Consider the following 20,655-nt stretch of genomic DNA (forward strand, 5'->3'; position numbering starts at 1 on the left):
AATTGTGAATTTGTAAATTTGAAGTAATTGATGTTTGTAACCACTAACAATTGCAAACCCCATATGCCATTGAGTGATTAGTGTGTGCTCTTTGTTCTACAATATCAAGTGTTAGCATGGTAATTGCAAGTTCCTTGTTATCTTAAGATTAAATTTCTGCTGTATGGGTTCTTGGGTTTGCCATCTGTTGTCACCCATTGTCCATCTGTACAATTTTCTGATATGTCAAAAATAAATAAATTTTAATGAAAGCTCCCCTTTAATTGAGCTTCTTTCTTTTATAAAGATAAACATATTGAAAGAATATTAGATGCTATACCTTTCATTTTAGCCCATGTTTTTCCATTGACTCATTCAGTAAGATAAGCATATTGGACGAATATTGTATATCATATCCACAGAACTATCAAGGAATGAATTGACAGACGACTAGGAAAAGTGGAAAGATGGAACCTAATGAATTTAAGGAGACAGTCATGCTTTACAAGAACTATGCAGCACTTCAACAACCACCATCAATAATTGACCAGTGTCATTTGTGACGTAAACTTAAAAATAATAATCCTATTAGTTCTACATTTATGTCTATTAACGAATCACAAATCAAGTTTGACTGCACTTCTCATTTCTCCTAGTATCATAACCTCATCTTCTGCAAACGCATTCCAAAAGGAAAAGTTGGATCGGACACTGAAGCTGCTGCTAGATTGTAATTGGGTGCTGCCAACTATCATTTGCATCCTTACCAGACCAATATTGGCAAAATCACATTTTGTCAGTAGTAAAATGAGAAGCATGCCAGATGACTGCAGATTAACTACATTATTTCAACAGTTGGAACTAAATTTTCAACAGCGGTCGTCATTAATTGAAAGTTGAAATACAAAAATATAGCACATTAAACTTCCTTGAACGAAATATGGAAAAAGAGCTGCACTAGTTACAGAGGATATACCCCTTTACTGACCAAAAAAAAGAAAGAAAAAATAAATTTTCTGGGTATGGCTGGAGGCACGTAATTCATTAGTGGATTGAATGAATCCCCACGAAGCTCTATACTCCAATTGAGCAACTATTCTACGACCAAAACTTAGAAGAAGTCGAATAAGCATCGGCAGGCAGCTATATGTCTCCCCAATTAGCAATATCAATATTAAGGTCTAGGAACATGATCACAAGATTACATCCGACCACTGTGTCCAGTTGATAAAAGATTCGTATGTAATATCCATATAGTAGCCCTAGTTAAAATCATCCAATGATGAAAGTTTCATTGAGAAAAAAGGTCTATACAGGTTGGATTACAGTTGGATGCTTGTGCAAAGTCTGCCAAATTTCTGTCCTGAACAACTAAAGCAGTGAAAAAGTATCCATATGAATGCTTCTATTTACCTGTAATGCAACCCTGAAATAGATTAACTCTGATGCAATTTTTTTCTGGGCTTTTCTGAAATTATTGACCGGATAGTTGCTGCAGTAAATACTGCTTCCTTTCCCAGTGGAGAAATTTCCATGTTCCTGCATAGAACTTCTTGAGACAAAATAGTTTTCTTTCTCGTATAAATCTAGATACAATTTCAAGGAGTACTAACATCAAAGCAGCATACGACTCAGCTTCTTATAAATGATGCAGCGTATGGAAATGGAATTTAAGATGCATCTAAGATGACTAGAAGAAATTCCTACATTGGGAACCAGAGAATGCTTTCAGTTTGACTTGAGTGGCAGGCCAAAATGTTCTGTATCAGTTCTTTGTTCATCTTTGAGTGGGTTATTGACCTTGGTTACAACTCTAATTACATTAAGATATAAGGAAGCCTTACCTATTTGTTCTCCTCAGATTATCCAGAGCGGCAATTACGTGATCACATGTTTCCATAAGAGAACTGCCATCTTCTTGAGGATGAGAGGTACCTTCGACATTTTGCTGAGATGATAATCCCAAGTGGGCCTGAAAGAAAATTATAAATCCAAGAAAAGCATAATAATAAATGGCAGGGGTGATGTTTCACTTCCTCTCTGTTCTAACACATGAATTTTAGTTCTTGTATGTTACAAACCAAATTTTCAAACTCCTAAATTCCCAGCCACATTTTGTTTTCAAAATTGGACCATGAAAGCAGACCTCTATCTCATCTACGACAATCATTGTGGATATATTCTTTGGTCAAAGTTGACTCCAGCAAATAAACCATGAGTGTTTGGCAAGGCATGCTATAAAAACTATAGGAACACATTCTTTGCAGTACTAGACTTCAATATCCCGGATCTTAATTCCAGGGGTTCGTTGTTGATTGAATAAACGAATGCAAAAATGAGAATATAGTACAACAAGATAAGCATTCCGGTCTCCTTCACATGTTAATATTCAAAGCAAAAGTAAGATTACAGAAGGTGAATTTTCTATTAAGAAAGTATCTGTATTACCAAAAATATCTTATGTACTCATCTTGATTACTTGAATAGAGTATAATCTATGCAATTAAGAACAAATGGTGTAAGTACTAAAAGAACTTTTATCACAGCAGATATGGAAAATGAGAAGAATTACCAGAAAAGCATGTGCTATAAGTAACTGAACCACATCTGCGCCGATTTTTTTGGAAATGTTTCTTGTGCTTGTGCCATTCGAAAAGCACTTCAAGAAACCACTAAACTTTAAGTCTTCAGCTAAAGTGACATTACCAGACCTCCTGGTGCATACAACTGGCTGCAGTAGCAAACATCATTTTAATTGAAGATATTCGCATGATAATTCCTAATAGACTAGGACAACATAGATGAAAAGTTCATATTCTGCGGTATGCTAAAGTTGCAACAAGTTTTATGATGACATAATAGGTGTCTTACCTTAGCAATGTACTTTGAAAAATATTGCAAAATGATCCCCAGCTTCCATTTAGAATCAGTAAAAACCTGCCAAACCATTCTCGTAAGTACCAAAGAAAATTTTGACTACAATGACACTGCAGCATCATGATCTCTTAAGCAAAGATATGAAACTTGGATTGGTACAAAGTTTGAATATCACTAGGTTTCTAATGGATATACTGGCTTGGTTCTTCAGGAAGCAGAAAATAAAATGATGCACTCAGAAACAAAACACAAGAAAATTTTCCAAAAAACTGAGGAAAATAGTTTTTACAAAGGAAACATGATTAAGTGACATTATATACTCTTATCTTATTGAAAATAAGTTTTCTTTTTTTCTCTTTTTCTAAATACAACAACTTGGAATATTTTTGTCATCTTAATTGTTTTCTACTTTTTTCTTCCAGTTGAAATAGATTCCCAACTCCAAATTAGAGAACTTTGTTAAGAAGTGTTGTGTATTAGTTAGAGTATGGATTAAGTCGGGTAAACGATATATTATTAATATATCCCTTCTATGTAATTTTTGTAATTAATCGTATTTCCTTGTATGGCTACTATTAACTTATATATATAGGGTCCTAATACTCAATAAAATATATGATATTTTAATCTTTCACATGGTATGAGAACTATAAAAACATATCCTAACTTTTTCTAAACTGACCTTTATTACCGAAAGATAAAAAAAAAAACCCTAGACCCATATCCGGCCTTCATAGCTGGCCTCCATTAGCACATGCCGGCCTTCATAGCTGGCCTCCATTAGCACATGCCGGCCTTCACAGCCAGAAAACCACCACTCTGCACTAGAAAACACCCTTTTCCTGCTTGCTTTGCTCTAGCTGCAATTGCTCTGTTTTTCGCACCATGTTTTGCTTTGCTTTTTGCGCTGTTCTGGTCAGTTTCACTCCCTCCTATATCAGAAACCAGAAAAAAAGAATATTTCCTATATCTTCTTTTTTTATTTCCTATTTCTAATAAACAAGCCAAACACTCTCCAAAGAGTAAATAGCACTCAGAAACTTCTCTGAAATTTGTCTTTCTGATAATCTTTGATTCCTTGCAGACAACTCCTATGCTTAAAAGAAAATCTGAAGAATAACTGCCATTCTAAGACCAGGAACTTCCAAGCTAAGGAACTAGGAACTATAGATAAAGTCAAACACAATAAACTGCCATGACTGACATGTGACAGGGAACTAGAATAAAAAGACATCAAACTTAATGCAATTACATAATTATTTTCTATACATTACACTAGGCACTTAGCTTCCCTAGTTGTTCTTCTTCCTATGCTGGAAAACTACATAATTGTTTCCTAGACATAACATTGGGCACTTAGCTTCCTTAGTTGTTCTTCTTCTTATGCTGGAAAACCTTATCAAAATTTTTTGACTGATCATCAGGACTGTACCAGCAATGTACATAAAATTTAATATTCAATGCTTAGTGGTGATGCTAATGAACCATTTTTGTGAAAACTACAAGGAGATATAAAGTTATGCAATGAGGAAAGACAAAGAACTATGCCAAGAAGCCAGAAACAGAGAGGAGGGGAGACAAGAATTCAGAAATTACCTGAAAAAATGGTGAAATCATATGTCTATTGTAAGTTAACTCATCCAAGATTATCTCCAAAAGTGGAGTTCTGGAGACCAAATAACAATGGTTCATTCACTTAAATAATCAAAACACTAAAATACAAGCAAAAAGAATATATATGCAAAGTTCATCATGCAAGGAAGACAACCAACTACCTCATACCATCAGCTCTAGTAGTATAACCTTCTGAGTCAGCTTTCTTCTTTGATACATCAAGCTCCATGATCTAAATGTACAAATCAAAGAAAATCATTCAAAGTGTAACTCCAATAGCAAGATCGACGACAAACTTACCACCACAAGCAACCTCTGCATGGCCAAACAAGTATTTCTCTGTGCCTCAAGTAAACCAATGTCCATAGCAATATGATCATTTCCATATGGGGTTGAAACATAGACTTGATACAGTCCACACATTATGGACAGGCAGTCCTTCATTAGACTTTTGTAATTTATTCTTCTTGAAGCCTGCAAAATATCTAGCAAACAACCTTAAATCTCCCACATCATAGAAGATAACTTCAAAGATACACGAAAGAACAATAAAAGATTTATGACACGACATAGTACTGACCCAATGAGATTTTAATACAAAATACCAACAAAACTCAGAAAAAGGAGAGCCTGTACCAGAAATGTGTTCAGCTCGGACTTCCTTACGAGTTGCCAGTCCCCAGTTTCTGCAAAATAAGAACAAGCCAGTTAGTTCCTCAAAAAATTTAGGATCCAAGGAAAAATAGAAAAAAAGACAAAAAAAAAAGAAGAAGAAATTAGTTTACCTGCATACACACTGTTACGAGGTTTGAAGTCCCCTTCAAGAACATTCACAAGATATTGAAACAATAACATGCCTCCTAAGAACTGCAACAAGGCCACATACAAACCAAACAGCAAAAATGTCAGGTTCCTAATTGAAAAGAAAAAAAGCAAAAGCCCTTAGGCGTGAAGGCAGCAAATCCCCTCTGTGGAGGTAAAGTGCAAGCGGATTTGAAAAAATAAAATTATTGCACTGAGATAGATTCTATCATTACATAAAAGAATTTGAAAAACACGGAAAAAGAAAAAAAAAAGGAAAAAGGAGACAACCCAAACAAACATAGCGTTAGAAAAAAACAATAAAATTGAGCCTCATGATGATCCAAGTATGGCATATTACCATCGGAAGACGATCTAAAGATGAACTACAGGTCTGTTAATGCTTTTAACAGATTGTTCGGTTATTTAATTTTTCCGATGAACAGATATTTGATGATTCATCAAAAGGTATGCGGGGTAAAATGAATCTAAAATGTAAAATTTTTATGTGTAATCATAAAGGAAAGACAACGGGTACTCGAAAGTGAGAGCAGAAAGTTGTAGTTAAATAAATCACAATAAATTCAAATCAGAAGCTGAGGAAAAAACAAACTTCTCTGGTATCTACGACTCTCCGCACATTGTTATGCATGATTAAATGAATTGAAAAATGAAAAAAATGATAATATTTCATCTAAATGTGCGAACTTCTTATTCACAAACTTCAGAGGAAAACATAAGTTTAATGAACTTTCAAGTAATTCTCCAAATCAAAAGGAACTCATTTGGAAAAATGAATGAATTAACCAACCACCAAACTGAAAACTCAGATGGAGAAATGCAAGAACCACTGCAGTTATGTTCTTCTAATAAGATGTGATGCATGTATTCCTCTCAAATTAAAAAATATTCACTTAGACTATATTCCCCTCCAAAAGCTTTGACAAGAAAAACCATACTAATGACCAGACGAAAAAACCAAAATATGGAAATGAATAAGACTCTACATATCATATTGCCTTGATCTGCATGTACCATCAATCTAATGTTGAGACTTCACTACCATGTGCAGATGTAATGACCCAGATCCTTCATTTCATACCAATAATCAGATTTCCTAAATATTATATCTTCTTTTTTCTTTTTTTTTTTCCATATCATATAAATAAGGTCTGAGTGACCAATTTTAAAAACTGAGGAATTGCTGATATGAACTAAACAGGTAGCCACACAAAATAATAAATTGGCATCAGAGTCACTATTACGAATTCAAGACTCCATAATTTAACTGTAATGCAGAACAAACTAACCTTTGTATCTGCCATATGAACTTTTGTTCCATTAGCCGCCTCATTGAGCTCTTCTATCAACCGATGAAAGCACTGAAATTGGCAGAGACAAATTGGAAAAAGAAATAGCACTCAGGAAACAAGAGTAAGATTTGCATAAAAATACAAAGAGAAAATAATGAGAAATGTCATTCATGCAATATTGAAGTAACAGAAATTTAAATATACTTAATAATGCTTTTTCTAAGTTTTTTCTTTTGCATCTATGAAACCAAAAGCCAAAGAAAAATGAAGTATTTATTATTTATATCCAATAGACTACTAGAATTTTTTATCTCAAAAACAGACTACTAGAATTTCACTATTTATATTCATGATATAGTCAGTCTGTTCCTCAACAATATTTAAAATCCCTCAGATGGAAAGACATTTTCATGAAATTGAATATACCTAACACAGCATCTCAACTACAGTGCAGAGTTAGCCAGTCAATAAGAATTTTCAAAGCTTGCCCTCATCATACACCTTTCAAGCATGTGAATTATGATGATACACTTCTGATTCCTACACTTGGACTGATCAATCTTTTTCATTCACGTACTGTTCCAAGTACCTCTATATCTCCCATGTCTACTTCATCATTTAAACTACATCTACAAACAAGAAAAAGGTAAAATAACATTGAACATGACAAAAGACTCACAGAGAAGTCAAAGAGTGAATTGGAGTTTTTGCCGGCTGCTTCTCCATCCAAAGCAACATCTGAGTTGAGAGTAAACGGTGACCACTGCTTGCAAATAAAATACAGAGCACAGTATCAACTATCACCAAACTGAAAACTCACAAACAACAAAACACAGAAGATATTAATATTCTCACCTCATCCACTACTTCTAATTTGCCTGCCTCACTACTAGGCGTTTTTGATATAAAGACTCGAGGAAAACGCTGCATTTGGGGAAAAAGAAACGAAATTAGAAAAGGAAAAGCAAGCTTACAGAAAAAAGAAAAAAAAACTAACAAACAAAAACAAACTGTATCTAGGACTGTAATAAGAAGTGAATACCACATCTAACTCGTTCAGAAGCAGAAAACTTGTCGTCATCAACTCCAAAGATTTACCATTTCTCAGTATCTGGAAGACCGCTCCATACATTTTGCTTCACGCGTATCAGAAGGCAATAAATCATGCAATTATTCAAGCAAATCAAGAAAACTTAAACGACAATCAAGCTGTAATCTATAAAAGTTGCAAATAATCATGCAAAGTGAGAGAGTATTACTTGGTTGGAGATGTTCCATTTTCAGGTAAAATTGAAGCAGCACGAACAGCTTCAAGATATGCAATCCCTGCGCTTCAATCACAGTAACAATAAACATTCCAAAATAAAAAAAAAAAACATAACCACAGGAATCAGCTGAGTTTTAGAAAGACGCGGCAAAATCATATAAACAGGAAAAGAATGCAACAAGCAGCAAACAACTTTGCTTCCGAAGGTTTCTCGAAGAACAAACAGAGGTGAAGAATGCAAGGAAAAGAATTAAGAAAAAAAAACGCACTATCATCATTGGCGTCTCGAGTGTATTTAGAATCAGTGGCGTCGAGAATCGCCAATGTGTTCTCTTCTATAACTCCTCTATTCACTGTCCTACTACTACTACTACTACCGATGATCGTCTTCTCCATTTTCTCACTATATTTCTCGTTCCTCCGATTGTGAAAACCCTAATTGCTCCTCTTCTAGAATAATGGTGAAGAAAAACGAAGGCCAATCTGGAGATTAGAAAGACATTCCCGCCTAAACTTCTGTTTACTTGAACCCGGTCACTATTTTCAAGAACGGAGTCATCAGAGTAAACTCCTAATTGGCCGGATAGAGTACGCTTGGAGAATTTGGAGGGGGCTGAGACAGAAATTAAAAAGTTATATATATATATATATGTACGTATCTCTGGCCAAATTTCTAATTCTGCTTTTTTTTTTAAAAAAAAATTAAAAATATAAACAAATACAAAAAAAAACAAAAAACAAATGATTTTAGTTAAAAATATAATTTATTTTAGTTTTTGATAAAGAATAAAATTAAATTAAATAAAGTTCAAAAATTACGAAAAAGTCAACCCACTTTACAAAATTTACTTGCTGTAAATTTTAAATTCCATAATTTGGATCCATTTTTTTTTTTTTGTAAATATGAAATGAATTTTAATGTAGGATAAATTAACGGAAAAATAAGTTTTTTTAAAAAAAAAATGAAGTTCAATAATTACAAAAAATTAGCTAAAATTTCTTTAAAATATAAAATAAATCTTAATATATATTATTTTTCCTTAAAGAAATAAACGTAGTTGGTAGAAAAATGTCGGTTTATAACATATGGTTTCATTTAGTTGGAGTTTAGAAATTAAGAAAAATTAGTTTAATTTTATATAATAAAATTACATAGAGTTTTAAATTGTATAAATTTAAAATAAAGTAATATAGCATGAATATATAGGAAAAAAAACTTGAGATTAATTAATAAGCCAACCCCCCAACTTACCACAACTCACCTCGTCCCCATTCAAACACCCACCCCCTAAACAATTGGAATGCCAGGGCCAAAAAACACAACTAGAATTTGTTAGATTAACTAAGGAAACCAATAAAAGTTTATTTTGTTGCGAAAATTATATTATTCTTGTTTTCGCATACAATACTCTAATTAATCATCGCCAAAAAATATTTAGAAAATTAATATAAGAGCTTTAAGTAAGTCAAATGTTGAAATTTGAGTAGATAAAGTTATAACGAGAATCCTTAAGTGCTTCAAGATAATTTCAATGTTGAAAATTATTTTTTTTTAAAAAAAAAATTATATTATGAATAATGCTCTAACTGTTATTTTATAAGAATATGTCATTTCATTTAGTTAATTTAACTCTACTTCTTTAAATAGATAATTTTAGATTTCTAAAACTAATAAATTTATATAAAAAATAAAATCTAAATAAATAAATAAAAGATTACCAGACATATACTTTATAACTTCTACATTGACATAATATATATTCCTATAAGTAAATATCTAATAGAAAAATTTTCACGAAATTAATTATCGATTCTAAGATTATCTTGAAGTATTTAAGAATTCTCATTATAACTTTATATTTTCAATTTTCAAATTATAAGAAAACTAGTACTCAACAAGTAAATTATAATATATTGATCTTGAAATATCTTAATATAATACTAACTTTACTTAAAACTTTTATATCTAAAACTTTGTTGAATATTGTAGATAATTCTTCTACCACTATGTTAAAGAGAAAATTTAATATATAATCATCTTATTTTATTTATTTTCTTATTGATAAACTCTCTTAAAGAGATTTATTCATCAACAGTAATAAAGAAATAATGAAAACATAATGTTACGCTGAAAATATTTATTTTAGACCAAAATACATTTTGCCTAGCATATAATATAAGAAGTTCCTAATTAAAGAATTTTAACCTTTCTCAAAACGTATCTTAAAGATTAATCTTCGGTTTCTCTAAATATGATTGACTAATTTAATTTGCAATAAATACACAATTCAATAATTGTCTGATGACAATAAAGACAAATTGTCTTTCAAAGTATTAATTTTTAATGCATATACATATTTCTATGTTGTAGAATAAAAACATCACCAGTTTTTAAAATCGAAAGATCATGATTAATTAAATATTGTTTGAAAATATATTCGGTTGTTTAGTTCTTGCCTTTTATGGATGGAACCCTTACTATAAATTTCATTTCTATTTGATCAAACTTCGAAATATTATTTGAAGATATTTTTCTGAAAAATGAATATGTTTAACTTGTATTAAAATTTCAAAGTAATGTAACTTTGCAACCAACATTTCAACAATGAATGCATATAGACCCACCCTAACTAAATCATCTCCAAGACCTATAAATTATAACTAAATTAATCACACAAACCCAATTAAAAATCATTTGAATAGACCCCTCTTCCACACCCAACTGGCATTAAACAATGGGCAGACAATCCCACACACTTCACGAGGAGATCACTCTTCTCTTAGACATTTTATCAAACACTTGGAAGACAAACTCTTCTTGGTTCTTGTTCATGCACAAATAAGATCACTAAAATTACCCATTCATGAAATCAGAGAACCCAAAATGAGTAAATGGAAAATGAAGGAAAAGAATCAAGATTTTACACTAATTAAACTTCTAATAACAATCACAAATTTGGAGGAAAAAGAAAAAACCCACTTCAGAAAGAGCTTCTGGTCATCAGAATTGTAAGTGGTAAAAGACGACCCTCCACAAATTTGTATAGGTTTAAGGACAAAAAGTATTTGATATTGCACGGTTTTCAATTTGGTTCTTGATTAACTTTTTTAGTATTGCAATTAAATTCTTAATTTTATTTTTCTATCAATCATTCAGTTAATATATATATATATATATAGATAAATATTGAAATGAACAGATTTTTGAGCACGTAATCACTATGTGACCAATCATAGAATTAAATTTTGATAAATTATTTTTTAACAGCTAAATTGATATTCAATCAATTTTAGAAAAAAGAAAGAAAGGGGAGAGACATTAATTGTAGTAATTGAAAGTTATATAAACAAATCAAAAAGGAAGTTAAAGTTCAAAAAGCTTATCTGCCAGACGGACAGACACGTATACATATATATATATATATATATAAACAAAATATATATCAAATATTAACTACGTCTGTGTATAACTGCGTACATATAATCAATAACGTAGGCTGTCAGTCACATTTTTCCAACTCATTTCCTCGTTTTGGCAAACCAATTAACATGAGGAAAGATTGCCGTAGACATTCTCCACCAACACTCCATCCTCCTCATCTTCTTCATCTTCATCTTCTTCTTGTTTTGTTTCTGTGTTTTTCAAATTTGATTAACAAAGCTGAAGGTGGGAAAGAGCACAGAGCATCTAACAAAACTACTATTTCATCACTTCTTGTGTTCGGAGACTCCACAGTTGATCCAGGAAACAATAACTTCATTGGCACAATTTTCAGAAGTGATTTCCCGCCTTATGGGAAAGATTTCAAAGACCAAATCCCTACAGGAAGATTCTCTAATGGCCGCCTTGGCACTGATTTTCTTGGTAACGATTTCATTATATTTAACTTTGTTTTTTTTTTCTTTTTCACATTTACATAATTGATCTAGAATCATGTTGAACAATGAGTTTGACTAATTTGTTGGTTTAATTTTCTGGGTATGCATGCAGCTTCATTTGTAGGTATTAAGGAGTATATTCCTCCATATTTGGATCCAACTCTTAGCACTGAAGACCTGTTGAGTGGCGTTAGTTTTGCCTCCGCCGGCTCTGGATTTGACCCTCTTACACCAACAATTAGTGTACGCATATACACCCATCTCTTTCTACTTATTTAATTGTACGATTAATATAGCATTAATCAGGGTTTCCAATCTCATTTGCAGTTAATTTAAGAAGTGGGTATTGGTGTCTGAGTGATGAATTTTAATGGGTTTTAGTCCTTTTTTAATATACTTACATTATGTTATACTATTATAATGTAGAATGTGCTTGACATACCCAGTCAGCTGGAGTACTTTAAAGAGTATAAAAGAAGAGTGGAGTCAGCAATTGGGAAGGGAAGAATGGAAAATCATATAAACAACGCACTTTTCCTCATAAGTGCCGGCACAAATGATTTTGTCATCAATTATTTCACTCTACCAATTCGTCCAAAAACCTTCACCATCTCAGCTTACCAGCAGTTTGTCATGCAAAATCTTAAAGACCTTATCCAGGTTTGCCCATCACCAACTTTTTACGTCACATACACACACACATACATACATACATACATACATATATGTTTCATTACTCCATATCACACTATAAATTAAAATATATACACGCTAGCTTTTTGTTAGCTAAAATGCTCTTTTGTGATAATACATTTTTCTGACTGTAGAGTTCAATTTAACTCAATTATTACGCAAGGAACTTTTGTTGTTGTTGTTTTTCATTATAACACTGGGATTTGGAGCAGTGATGAAGTATTGTGTGCGGTGAGAAAATTTAACATCAATAAGGCGTGCATGCCATTACTAGACATGTGGTTATGTGCAGACAAATGTATTTTCTTTTTCAGTGGATGGAGAGGTGGTTGAAAATTGAAATGGGTTTGAATGAGAACCAAAGTGGTGGTTAGATGACATTAATAAAGTGGGACAATTTAACCGGTAGCATTGTTGATATAACATTTAATTGACTTTAGTTTTGAACAATTTATTTTATAAAAGTTTTTTACAATAATACTCTTTTAAAGGCAATTACAAAATTTATTCTATTATAAAAATATTTTTAGTTAATAATTTACTATTTAATTATTAAAAGTACTGAAACCTTGTAAATGTTAAATAACATTTGAGTATCAACTATTCAAAATTATAATATCTTTTGTAATAAAATCGAATATGAACATATTTTCACGACTACTGTCTGAAGCAATATGTATTGATGAATTATTAGGGTTTACGGGACGAAGGAGCTCAAAGGATGGTAGTAATTGGATTACCTCCGATGGGGTGTTTGCCAATAGTGATTACGTTGAATGCAGTCGAGACACACAACAAACAACGCAAATGTATAGAGAAATATTCATCAGTTGCAAGAGATTTCAATGCCATGCTCCAAACTGAGTTGAATTCCATGCAAATGAAGTTAGCTCATCTTGGCTTCAAAATCTACTATGTTGATGCTTATAATGCTCTGACTAACATCATTCAATCCCACTCTCAATTAGGTAAAAATTTCTTCATTACTACATTTTAATTCATTTTTCGTTATTATTATTCATTTAATTAGCAAATGTATGTCATTGATTTGTTTTTATTTAATAATTTGTAGGATTTGATGAGGTTAGCGACGGGTGCTGCGGAACAGGTTACTTGGAAGCAAGTTTTCTGTGTAACCCAAAATCATACTTGTGTCCTGATACATCCAGATATGTCTTCTTTGATTCTATACACCCAACTGAGAAGGCGTACTACAACGTCTTCAAGGCAGGCATTCCTACCTACACCAAAATCATTCAAGAGTTTAATTAATATATAATAAGAATTCACTTTGTTATCCATGGATTCATTCATTATATACATATATGAATTGTCATGCCTATTATATATATATATATATATATGCGTATATATGTATATGTATAACTAGTTTTTTCCGTGGTTGTGTAAAATTTAGTGCACTAATTCTATGTGCACGTTTATAATTATGTATTTAATTATATTGCATTCATAATTATACTCTCCAATCTATTACAACATATTAGTTAGTGATAGGTGCATTAATATCCGACAATGGACTACGGTTATGTTGGTGGGGAATGTGGGCAGTTGGGAGGATGGCTCATAGTCATGGAGATAGAACAATGGAGCTAGGATATATGTTTGGACATCAAGGCAGGAGCTTCAGGAGTGGGTACTGTTACTTGTGGGTGTTATGAAGGATGAGGATATGAAAATAAGATATACATTTTCTGTGTCAATAGCTGAACTTTTAGTATTGAATGACTTGAAGTAAAATCCAATTTCATGTATGCTGCTGCCTAACTCAGTCACCTCTCTCCTCTGCCGTTCGCGCTTGAAGGAAGAAAATAAGTGAAGTGGCTTCCAAAACGGTGACGTTTTTGAGAAGCTGAAGAACACTGGGCTGGGTTTCGAGCTGGAATGGACCTTTCGGCCTCATTGGTTGGTCTTTTGTTTGGGTTTTGGGTTTCAATTAAATTGGGTTTGGGTTAAGATTTTAAATTGAAAGAAGGGTTTAAGAGGGTTTAGAAATTGGATTGAATTCGAAAATTGTCAGATTTAACTTTTAATGTTTTTAATTCGAATTTGGGTTAAATTGAAAACATACTTAAGATTATTTATCCGAATATTTATTTGAAAGAAATCCAATTCCTTCTTTAATTTGAGAATCAACTAAATTAATATAAAACATTAACTATTAAATTTAACGGACTGTATAGACCAACATTAGCTGATTAACCTAAGGTGAAAACTATGGCTACTTGATAATTAACGAAACAAATTTAATTATAACATATGTAAGAAGTGTACGTTGAATGTATAAATTAAGCAATAATGTGTCCAAGTAAATGACATATAATTAGACAAATAATGATATATATATATATATGTATATGTATATGTATAGAACTAAGATAGAAAATCTTGGAGGCTGGGAGATTCCAGAGCCCGGTTGGCAATAATCTGATACATTTTTTGAGTTGGATGAACTGCATCCCAGAATACATACTTTGACTCATCCCCACATGTATCCATCCCTTTGCACGTATCACCATACTCGGTTGTCCCACTTCCACAGCATCCCTTTGAAGTTTCACTGAAACCTGCACCACCCATCATTTATATACATCAACCTTTCTTTCCCATATATTGTGCATCTATATATATATATGTCTACGTGCATGTAGATACTAACCATATTTGTGAGGGTTGGCAATGGCATCTTCAACAATTTCAAAAGCATCAACATAAGCAGTTTTCATTCCTGTAGTTGCCTGGAGATTAGTCAGTTTCTGCTTAATCTTGGAGTTGAATGAGGAGGACACCTTGTTATATGTTTCTACACAAGTTTCTGAGTTCATTAGTGTCTTCACCAAGGGCATGCACCCTAAAGGAGGCACCCCTACAACTATCAGTCTTCTCGCTCCACGTCTATGCAACACCTGCACAATATAATTCGCTTATATATAATTAGTAGTAACCTCGTGGTTCAAATTTCAGTTTTAATATATAGAATTCTAATAAACAAAAGTGCAATTCAAGTAGGTTGTTTTTATAATTTTTTTTTTTTGTTGAAATATGAAATATATGGTTAGAGAATTGAAGATATAAGTAAAATTAGTTCATTTAATTACTATAAAATGTGTAAATTATGATCGACTTCTACATTACAAATATTAAGTTCTTAGAATTGGAATAAGTTTAAATCATACTTGATGGAAATGAGAAGAGAAGAAAAGAAACGAGCACCTTAGCATCTCGGAAAAGAAGGGAGGCCAAATAATTTTGGTATTGCTTGGGGGTGTACTGCTGAGATCGAACGAGTTCCAAGTAATAATTCTGGAGAAAATCATTTGTTCCCATACTGATTACGAAGATAGCATTTCTTATGATCTTTTCTGCTTCATCCTCACCAACCAGTTTCTTCAGATGGATTTTGTAGGACATAAAATGTTTCAGTTGTTTCGAAAATGACAACACATTCTGTTCCAGAAACAAATATATAGCACCCATTAAAATCATTCAGCTTTTTTTACTTTCACTTCCATACGAGGTTATAGATTCGAGTCTGAGTCTTATTTAAAAGGTTGATTGTATTATTGTAAGTAAGTGCAAGCTAATTATTGGAACGTAAGAATTTCTTTTCAAAAGATTAGCTTCTTGATGTTGACTTACAGATAAATTAGCAGTAAGATCATCATAACCAGAAGCAGCTGATGCAAAACTAACACCGTGTAAAATATCATGCGGCCTTAATTTTGGGTCCAGAAAAGCTGGAATTGCTTTGGAGTAGCCAATTGCCTCCGCTGCACATACAAAAAATATCAGGATATATAAAACATATATACAACATATATCTATATTTAATACGTACAGTTTTAACTAATGCCATACCACAAAAACATTTATTATATGTCTGCTTACTGGTAAGACTTAAAAAAAGTAAGTTGCAGAGAAATAAAGTGTATAATTTTAATAATATATACCAATAAAGTCAGTTGCAAGTCTGCCGTTGCAGAACCTTCCTGTGGGAAGGCCATTGAAGAAATCCTTCCCATAAGGACTGAAGTTTGCTTTCATGGAAGTTGGAATATAATCATTGTTTCCAGGATCAACACTTGAATCTCCAAAAACTAATATGCACGTAACGTTGTTTTTCGCCGCTAAATCTCTCAGTTTACCAATGTCCACAGCCATAGCCTGACCCAGAAAGAATAACAACATTACTGTAAGTATTACCTCAGCACTACTCGTCTTCCTCATCACGATGATCTCCATTGATGTTTCTGCAGAGCTTGCTTAGTTCATGAACTGGGTTTTCAAGGAAAAATCTTGAATAAATAGAGGTAGAAGAAATGGAGCGGCCGGCTGTGTTAATTGAGACTTGAAAGAATGCATTTAAAAGGGTGACTCCCAAATTGTTGTAAAATTTGGCTTGTTTGAAAAGACTGGTTACTAGTTTGGACAAGATGAGATTTCAATGACTTTAATGCACTACTGAAATTAATACAGACAAAACCCACCAAATAAATTTTACGGTCTTTATATTTTCTAACTAAAACTCGCACACCTTCATTGCCACCTAACATTTCAGTCTAATAAGTTCTATCATCCCCCACATTGTCCAAATTAATCTGCAATTTTATAGAGATTTTACACCCGAACCTGCCTAATTTGATATGTTCGGACCCAATTAGATACTTTAATTTTTGGAAAAAGTGAAAGTTTGAGTCAGAGTCAAATTTGGATTGCAGGAAAAAGAGGGGTCGGTGGTCATTTCGAGTTTGGACTTTTAAATTTCTTTTAAATATTGTTATATTGATGTTAACAAATACAATGTATTATCTTGATAAATATAATTAATATACATTGTAATACATATTATTAAATATAATTATATTTATATTTATATTTATATTAATATAATAAAATAACATATATAAAATCTGAATTGAATAACCTACAAACTTGATACGAACTAAAAAGTAAATATAAAGTTCGAATATGCTCTTTATAAGAACATGTTTAATTTGAGTTTGATTAAACTTTTTCCGTAATTAGTTTTATTATCATCCCTAATTTTGTATTACTAGTTAAAAAAAAATCATGTTATGTTTAGTCTAAACATTTTCAATTCTCATTCAATTTTTGAATTTTAATTATTTATTATGTAAAAATTGACAGTAACTTACACATTTGGTACATAATTAAATTACTCCTTCAATTCCATAACTATCAATTTGTACTATCACATTAAAGAATGAATTACAGATGCAAATAACTTGGAATTAATTTGAAATTAGCTAAACTTAAAATTTAAATTAAACTCAAAAGGGTATCTCAGATATAGAATTAAACTTAAATTGATTATCTTTAATGTACTGAAATTTGAACTGGACCCAAAAATAGCTAGCAAGCTCTGAGTTTGCCAGAAGCTGTTGACATTGATTTGGTGGCCAACTACATTGACAGAAAGCTTCTTCGTGGTCCTTCTCTTTGCCACTTGAATAAGATTTTTTTTTTTTATTTATGTTTTTTAAGTACTCGAGTGAAGATAACATTATTTAATACTTCAAAATTATTTAATATACACGTTCCTACTCTTCCCAGCCTTTTGATTTTTCGCATTCACCAACAGATTTCATAATCTTTTAAAATAATATATTTTCAAGGCTAAAGTAAAAAGAGAGTGATGTATCAAAAAACAATTATATACACCATGTATAGAATGTATTTATTTGGCATGTTTTGGGATCAGAAGACATAGTTATCTATATATATATATATATATATGTATATATATGTATTTAATTTTTGGATTGCACATTAATGTGTATTATGATTTTTTTTTTTTTTTTTTTTTTATATTTGAGATTGAATTCTCTTCTCTAAATGTTATAAGGGTATTCCTTTTTATCAAATTATTTCACAATTTTACTCTCAAATTTTACTTACAATTTATTAAACTTATTATGTATTTAAAAAAAAAAAAAAAAGTAATACCCGTTATAATTTTGTGTTTAAATTTATTCAAAACATATTTTATTTTAACTTTTACCCAAATTAATTTTTAATTTATCTGTTTAGTAACAGAAAATGCTTTTAATACACAAAAGCAAAAGCCAGAAGTCACCCAAAGTAGGACTTAAATTTTTCTAATAATATCAAAATCACCCAAATACATGCTGCATGTATTTGCTTATAATAAGTAAAATTCACAAAATATATAATAAAATATATACAGTATATATTTTCTTCTATTAAATTAAATTCACTAAATGCATAAGGTTTTCTCCCTATATTTGATGTTAAATGATATTAAGTCTGGTTTAGTTCAAAGATATTAGAATAAATGACTGTAAATCCTAGAATACATTATAACAAGCTATTCTTTATAAATATATGCATACATATATATATATATATATATATGACTGTAGCTGAAATTAATTAAAATCAACACTACTATTTCCTTTCTTCCCGTGTATTTGACTAAAATGGTGAAAAAACAGATAAAACTGATAACCTACCATTCCACATATGACATGCGTCAATAATGCATGCATATATATATATATATATATTTGACTGGGAAAGGGAGAGAGGTTCAAATTTTGAACCAGCTGCATCATCGAAGTCACTCACATAAAAGCATATATATATGTGTATATATATATATATATTAATATATTATGATTGCAGCTAATCCAGGTCATGTGATGTGATCAATTTAAAAGAGGAATTATGAACATCACATGTGCCAACTTTAGATTTATTACAAACAAAAAATTTAAAACCAAGCGAACAAATTAAATATAACTTTATATATATATATATATATATATTCAGTTGGTAGATCAAATCAATTGGAACAACAAGCAAAGCCTTCAAATGTGGAGGTAATTAGGATCTTCAACTCCAGATTGAGAAGTTATTAATTATGTTGATTAAATAATATATATGCATATACAACAATGTTTTACATATAAAATACCGGAAGATATAAACATAAAGCTTCGTAAAGCTTCATCATATGAACAAAAAAATCAAAAATTTTTTGTTAGTATATATGTATTGTATGCATATAATCAAAATTTTTATTTATTTTAAATGATCTTTTTTAATTAAAATAATTAATAAAATCAAATATAAATTAAAATAAATAATAGATTCATAAAATATAATTATTTGTATGTTCATTATTATTGAAGTTGTAATGAAACAACTAATTTAGTTATGTTCATTTATATAAATACCATGGTAGATTTTGTGGAGGTCATGCTCTATTTTGAACTGAAACAAAAAAATAAATTCTGTAGAGCGCACTTGGGCTTCCATTCTTTAAGTTAGCTTCTACAGACTCTTCATCATATCTAGGAGTATATGTCATTAGTGATCTTCTTTATATGAACCCTGCCCACCAAGTAGAGAGCAGAGGAGAGAGTTGGATTCGATTGATGAGGAGATAGTGGATCTAAAGACATCTTGCTCGGACGTATATGGGTTTTTAGGCCGGGCAAAGGCAGCCACGGCAAGAGCAAGTGACGAGGTTGCAAAAAATAGTAGGAAATACTCACTCTTATATATCCCTATAAATTAAATATACAAAACAAAATACATAAAAATACTAAGAAAACGAGGAGATAATAAATTTAAAAGAGATATTTTATAAGGTAAAAAAAAAAAAATACAACTAAGGGGGCACCACCACCTTGTCAAATCACATTAAACCTTCATAATGAGGACACCATTCATCCATGTGTAAGAATCTCATCTCACCCTCTAGGGACTTGGGTAATTTGATATATCTTTACGAGTCAATTATTTTTATCATCTTTTTATCACATTTATATATTCTTTTGATTAAAATAAATTTGAATTTATAAAATAATACAAAATTTCTAAATTTTTTTACTAGTATTGTCTAATATGATACTTATCCATTATTGTATAGTTCTATAGATGCATCAAAGATAAGTTATTAGTAGTACTATGTTTGTTATGTGAGTCGGACATAACTCAATGTACCAATTGAAATATATCACTTATATTAATAATCTGTCTAAATACTAACCAAATTATATTTAAAAGAATTACATTTTATCGCGGGATATTAGTTGTAGCACAAAGAAACAATTTAATTCTTCAAATTTGAACAAAAATATAATCCTTTATAAATTTTGATACACTTTATACTATATCATTCATTTTACAAGGAAAAGTGAAAAGAAAATAAGTGTCTAAATTCGT

At 31.2% G+C, this 20,655-nt stretch overlaps 3 protein-coding genes across 9 annotated transcripts; 1 reads left to right on the top strand and 2 right to left on the bottom strand.

Moving 5' to 3' along the window:
• Positions 1-358: 358 nt before the first annotated feature.
• Positions 359-8,479, bottom strand: SNI1 (negative regulator of systemic acquired resistance (SNI1)). Of its 7 annotated transcripts, none has more exons than XM_088207134.1 (16): positions 8,121-8,479; positions 7,844-7,910; positions 7,627-7,720; positions 7,440-7,508; positions 7,264-7,347; positions 6,582-6,653; positions 5,256-5,337; positions 5,107-5,156; positions 4,771-4,944; positions 4,632-4,702; positions 4,453-4,522; positions 2,851-2,916; positions 2,552-2,710; positions 1,824-1,951; positions 1,393-1,528; positions 359-741 (listed from the first exon to the last, which is right to left on the bottom strand). In XM_088207134.1, the coding sequence occupies exons 1-16, from the start codon at positions 8,245-8,247 to the stop codon at positions 703-705; spliced, it is 1,488 nt and encodes a 495-aa protein (XP_088063260.1). In that variant the 5' UTR covers positions 8,248-8,479; the 3' UTR covers positions 359-702. The 7 variants fall into 7 exon arrangements, with proteins under 7 accessions (XP_088063260.1, XP_021907575.2, XP_088063261.1 ...); XM_022051883.2 differs by having other exon boundaries at positions 1,393-1,518; positions 8,121-8,478; XM_088207135.1 differs by lacking the exon at positions 359-741 and adding an exon at positions 835-1,193.
• Positions 8,480-11,320: 2,841 nt separating this feature from the next.
• On the top strand, positions 11,321-13,897 carry LOC110822014 (GDSL-like Lipase/Acylhydrolase superfamily protein). The gene is made up of 5 exons (XM_022052014.2): positions 11,321-11,716; positions 11,843-11,973; positions 12,157-12,390; positions 13,118-13,391; positions 13,496-13,897. Exons 1-5 carry the CDS (start codon positions 11,401-11,403, stop codon positions 13,693-13,695), a joined length of 1,155 nt encoding a protein of 384 aa, XP_021907706.1. The 5' UTR covers positions 11,321-11,400; the 3' UTR covers positions 13,696-13,897.
• Positions 13,898-14,673: 776 nt separating this feature from the next.
• On the bottom strand, positions 14,674-17,002 carry LOC110821995 (GDSL-like Lipase/Acylhydrolase superfamily protein). Its single transcript, XM_022051990.2, has 5 exons — positions 16,392-17,002; positions 16,081-16,211; positions 15,655-15,888; positions 15,101-15,347; positions 14,674-15,008 (listed from the first exon to the last, which is right to left on the bottom strand). Exons 1-5 carry the CDS (start codon positions 16,681-16,683, stop codon positions 14,815-14,817), a joined length of 1,098 nt encoding a protein of 365 aa, XP_021907682.1. The 5' UTR covers positions 16,684-17,002; the 3' UTR covers positions 14,674-14,814.
• Positions 17,003-20,655: the final 3,653 nt, after the last annotated feature.

Source organism: Carica papaya, chromosome 7 (genome assembly GCF_054855325.1).
Source record: "Carica papaya isolate Zhongbai chromosome 7, ASM5485532v1, whole genome shotgun sequence".
Taxonomy (NCBI): domain Eukaryota; kingdom Viridiplantae; phylum Streptophyta; class Magnoliopsida; order Brassicales; family Caricaceae; genus Carica; species Carica papaya.

Excerpts from the sequence above, each read along its gene's own strand:
- SNI1 (XM_088207133.1), bottom strand. The coding sequence starts at position 8,247 with ATGGAGAAGACGATCATCGGTAGTAGTAGTAGTAGTAGGACAGTGAAT. Across the intron at positions 5,157-5,255 it reads TCGTAACAGTGTGTATGCAG|AAACTGGGGACTGGCAACTC; the intron begins GTAAACTAATTT and ends CTTATTTTGCAG. Across the intron at positions 1,529-1,823 it reads AATCTGAGGAGAACAAATAG|TTCTATGCAGGAACATGGAA; the intron begins GTAAGGCTTCCT and ends TGTCTCAAGAAG.
- LOC110821995 (XM_022051990.2), bottom strand. The coding sequence starts at position 16,683 with ATGGAGATCATCGTGATGAGGAAGACGAGTAGTGCTGAGGTAATACTT. Across the intron at positions 15,889-16,080 it reads ATCTTACTGCTAATTTATCT|AATGTGTTGTCATTTTCGAA; the intron begins GTAAGTCAACAT and ends TTTCTGGAACAG. Across the intron at positions 15,009-15,100 it reads TGCCAACCCTCACAAATATG|GTTTCAGTGAAACTTCAAAG; the intron begins GTTAGTATCTAC and ends TGGGTGGTGCAG.
- LOC110822014 (XM_022052014.2), top strand. The coding sequence starts at position 11,401 with ATGAGGAAAGATTGCCGTAGACATTCTCCACCAACACTCCATCCTCCT. Across the intron at positions 11,974-12,156 it reads CTCTTACACCAACAATTAGT|AATGTGCTTGACATACCCAG; the intron begins GTACGCATATAC and ends ATTATAATGTAG. Across the intron at positions 12,391-13,117 it reads ATCTTAAAGACCTTATCCAG|GGTTTACGGGACGAAGGAGC; the intron begins GTTTGCCCATCA and ends ATGAATTATTAG.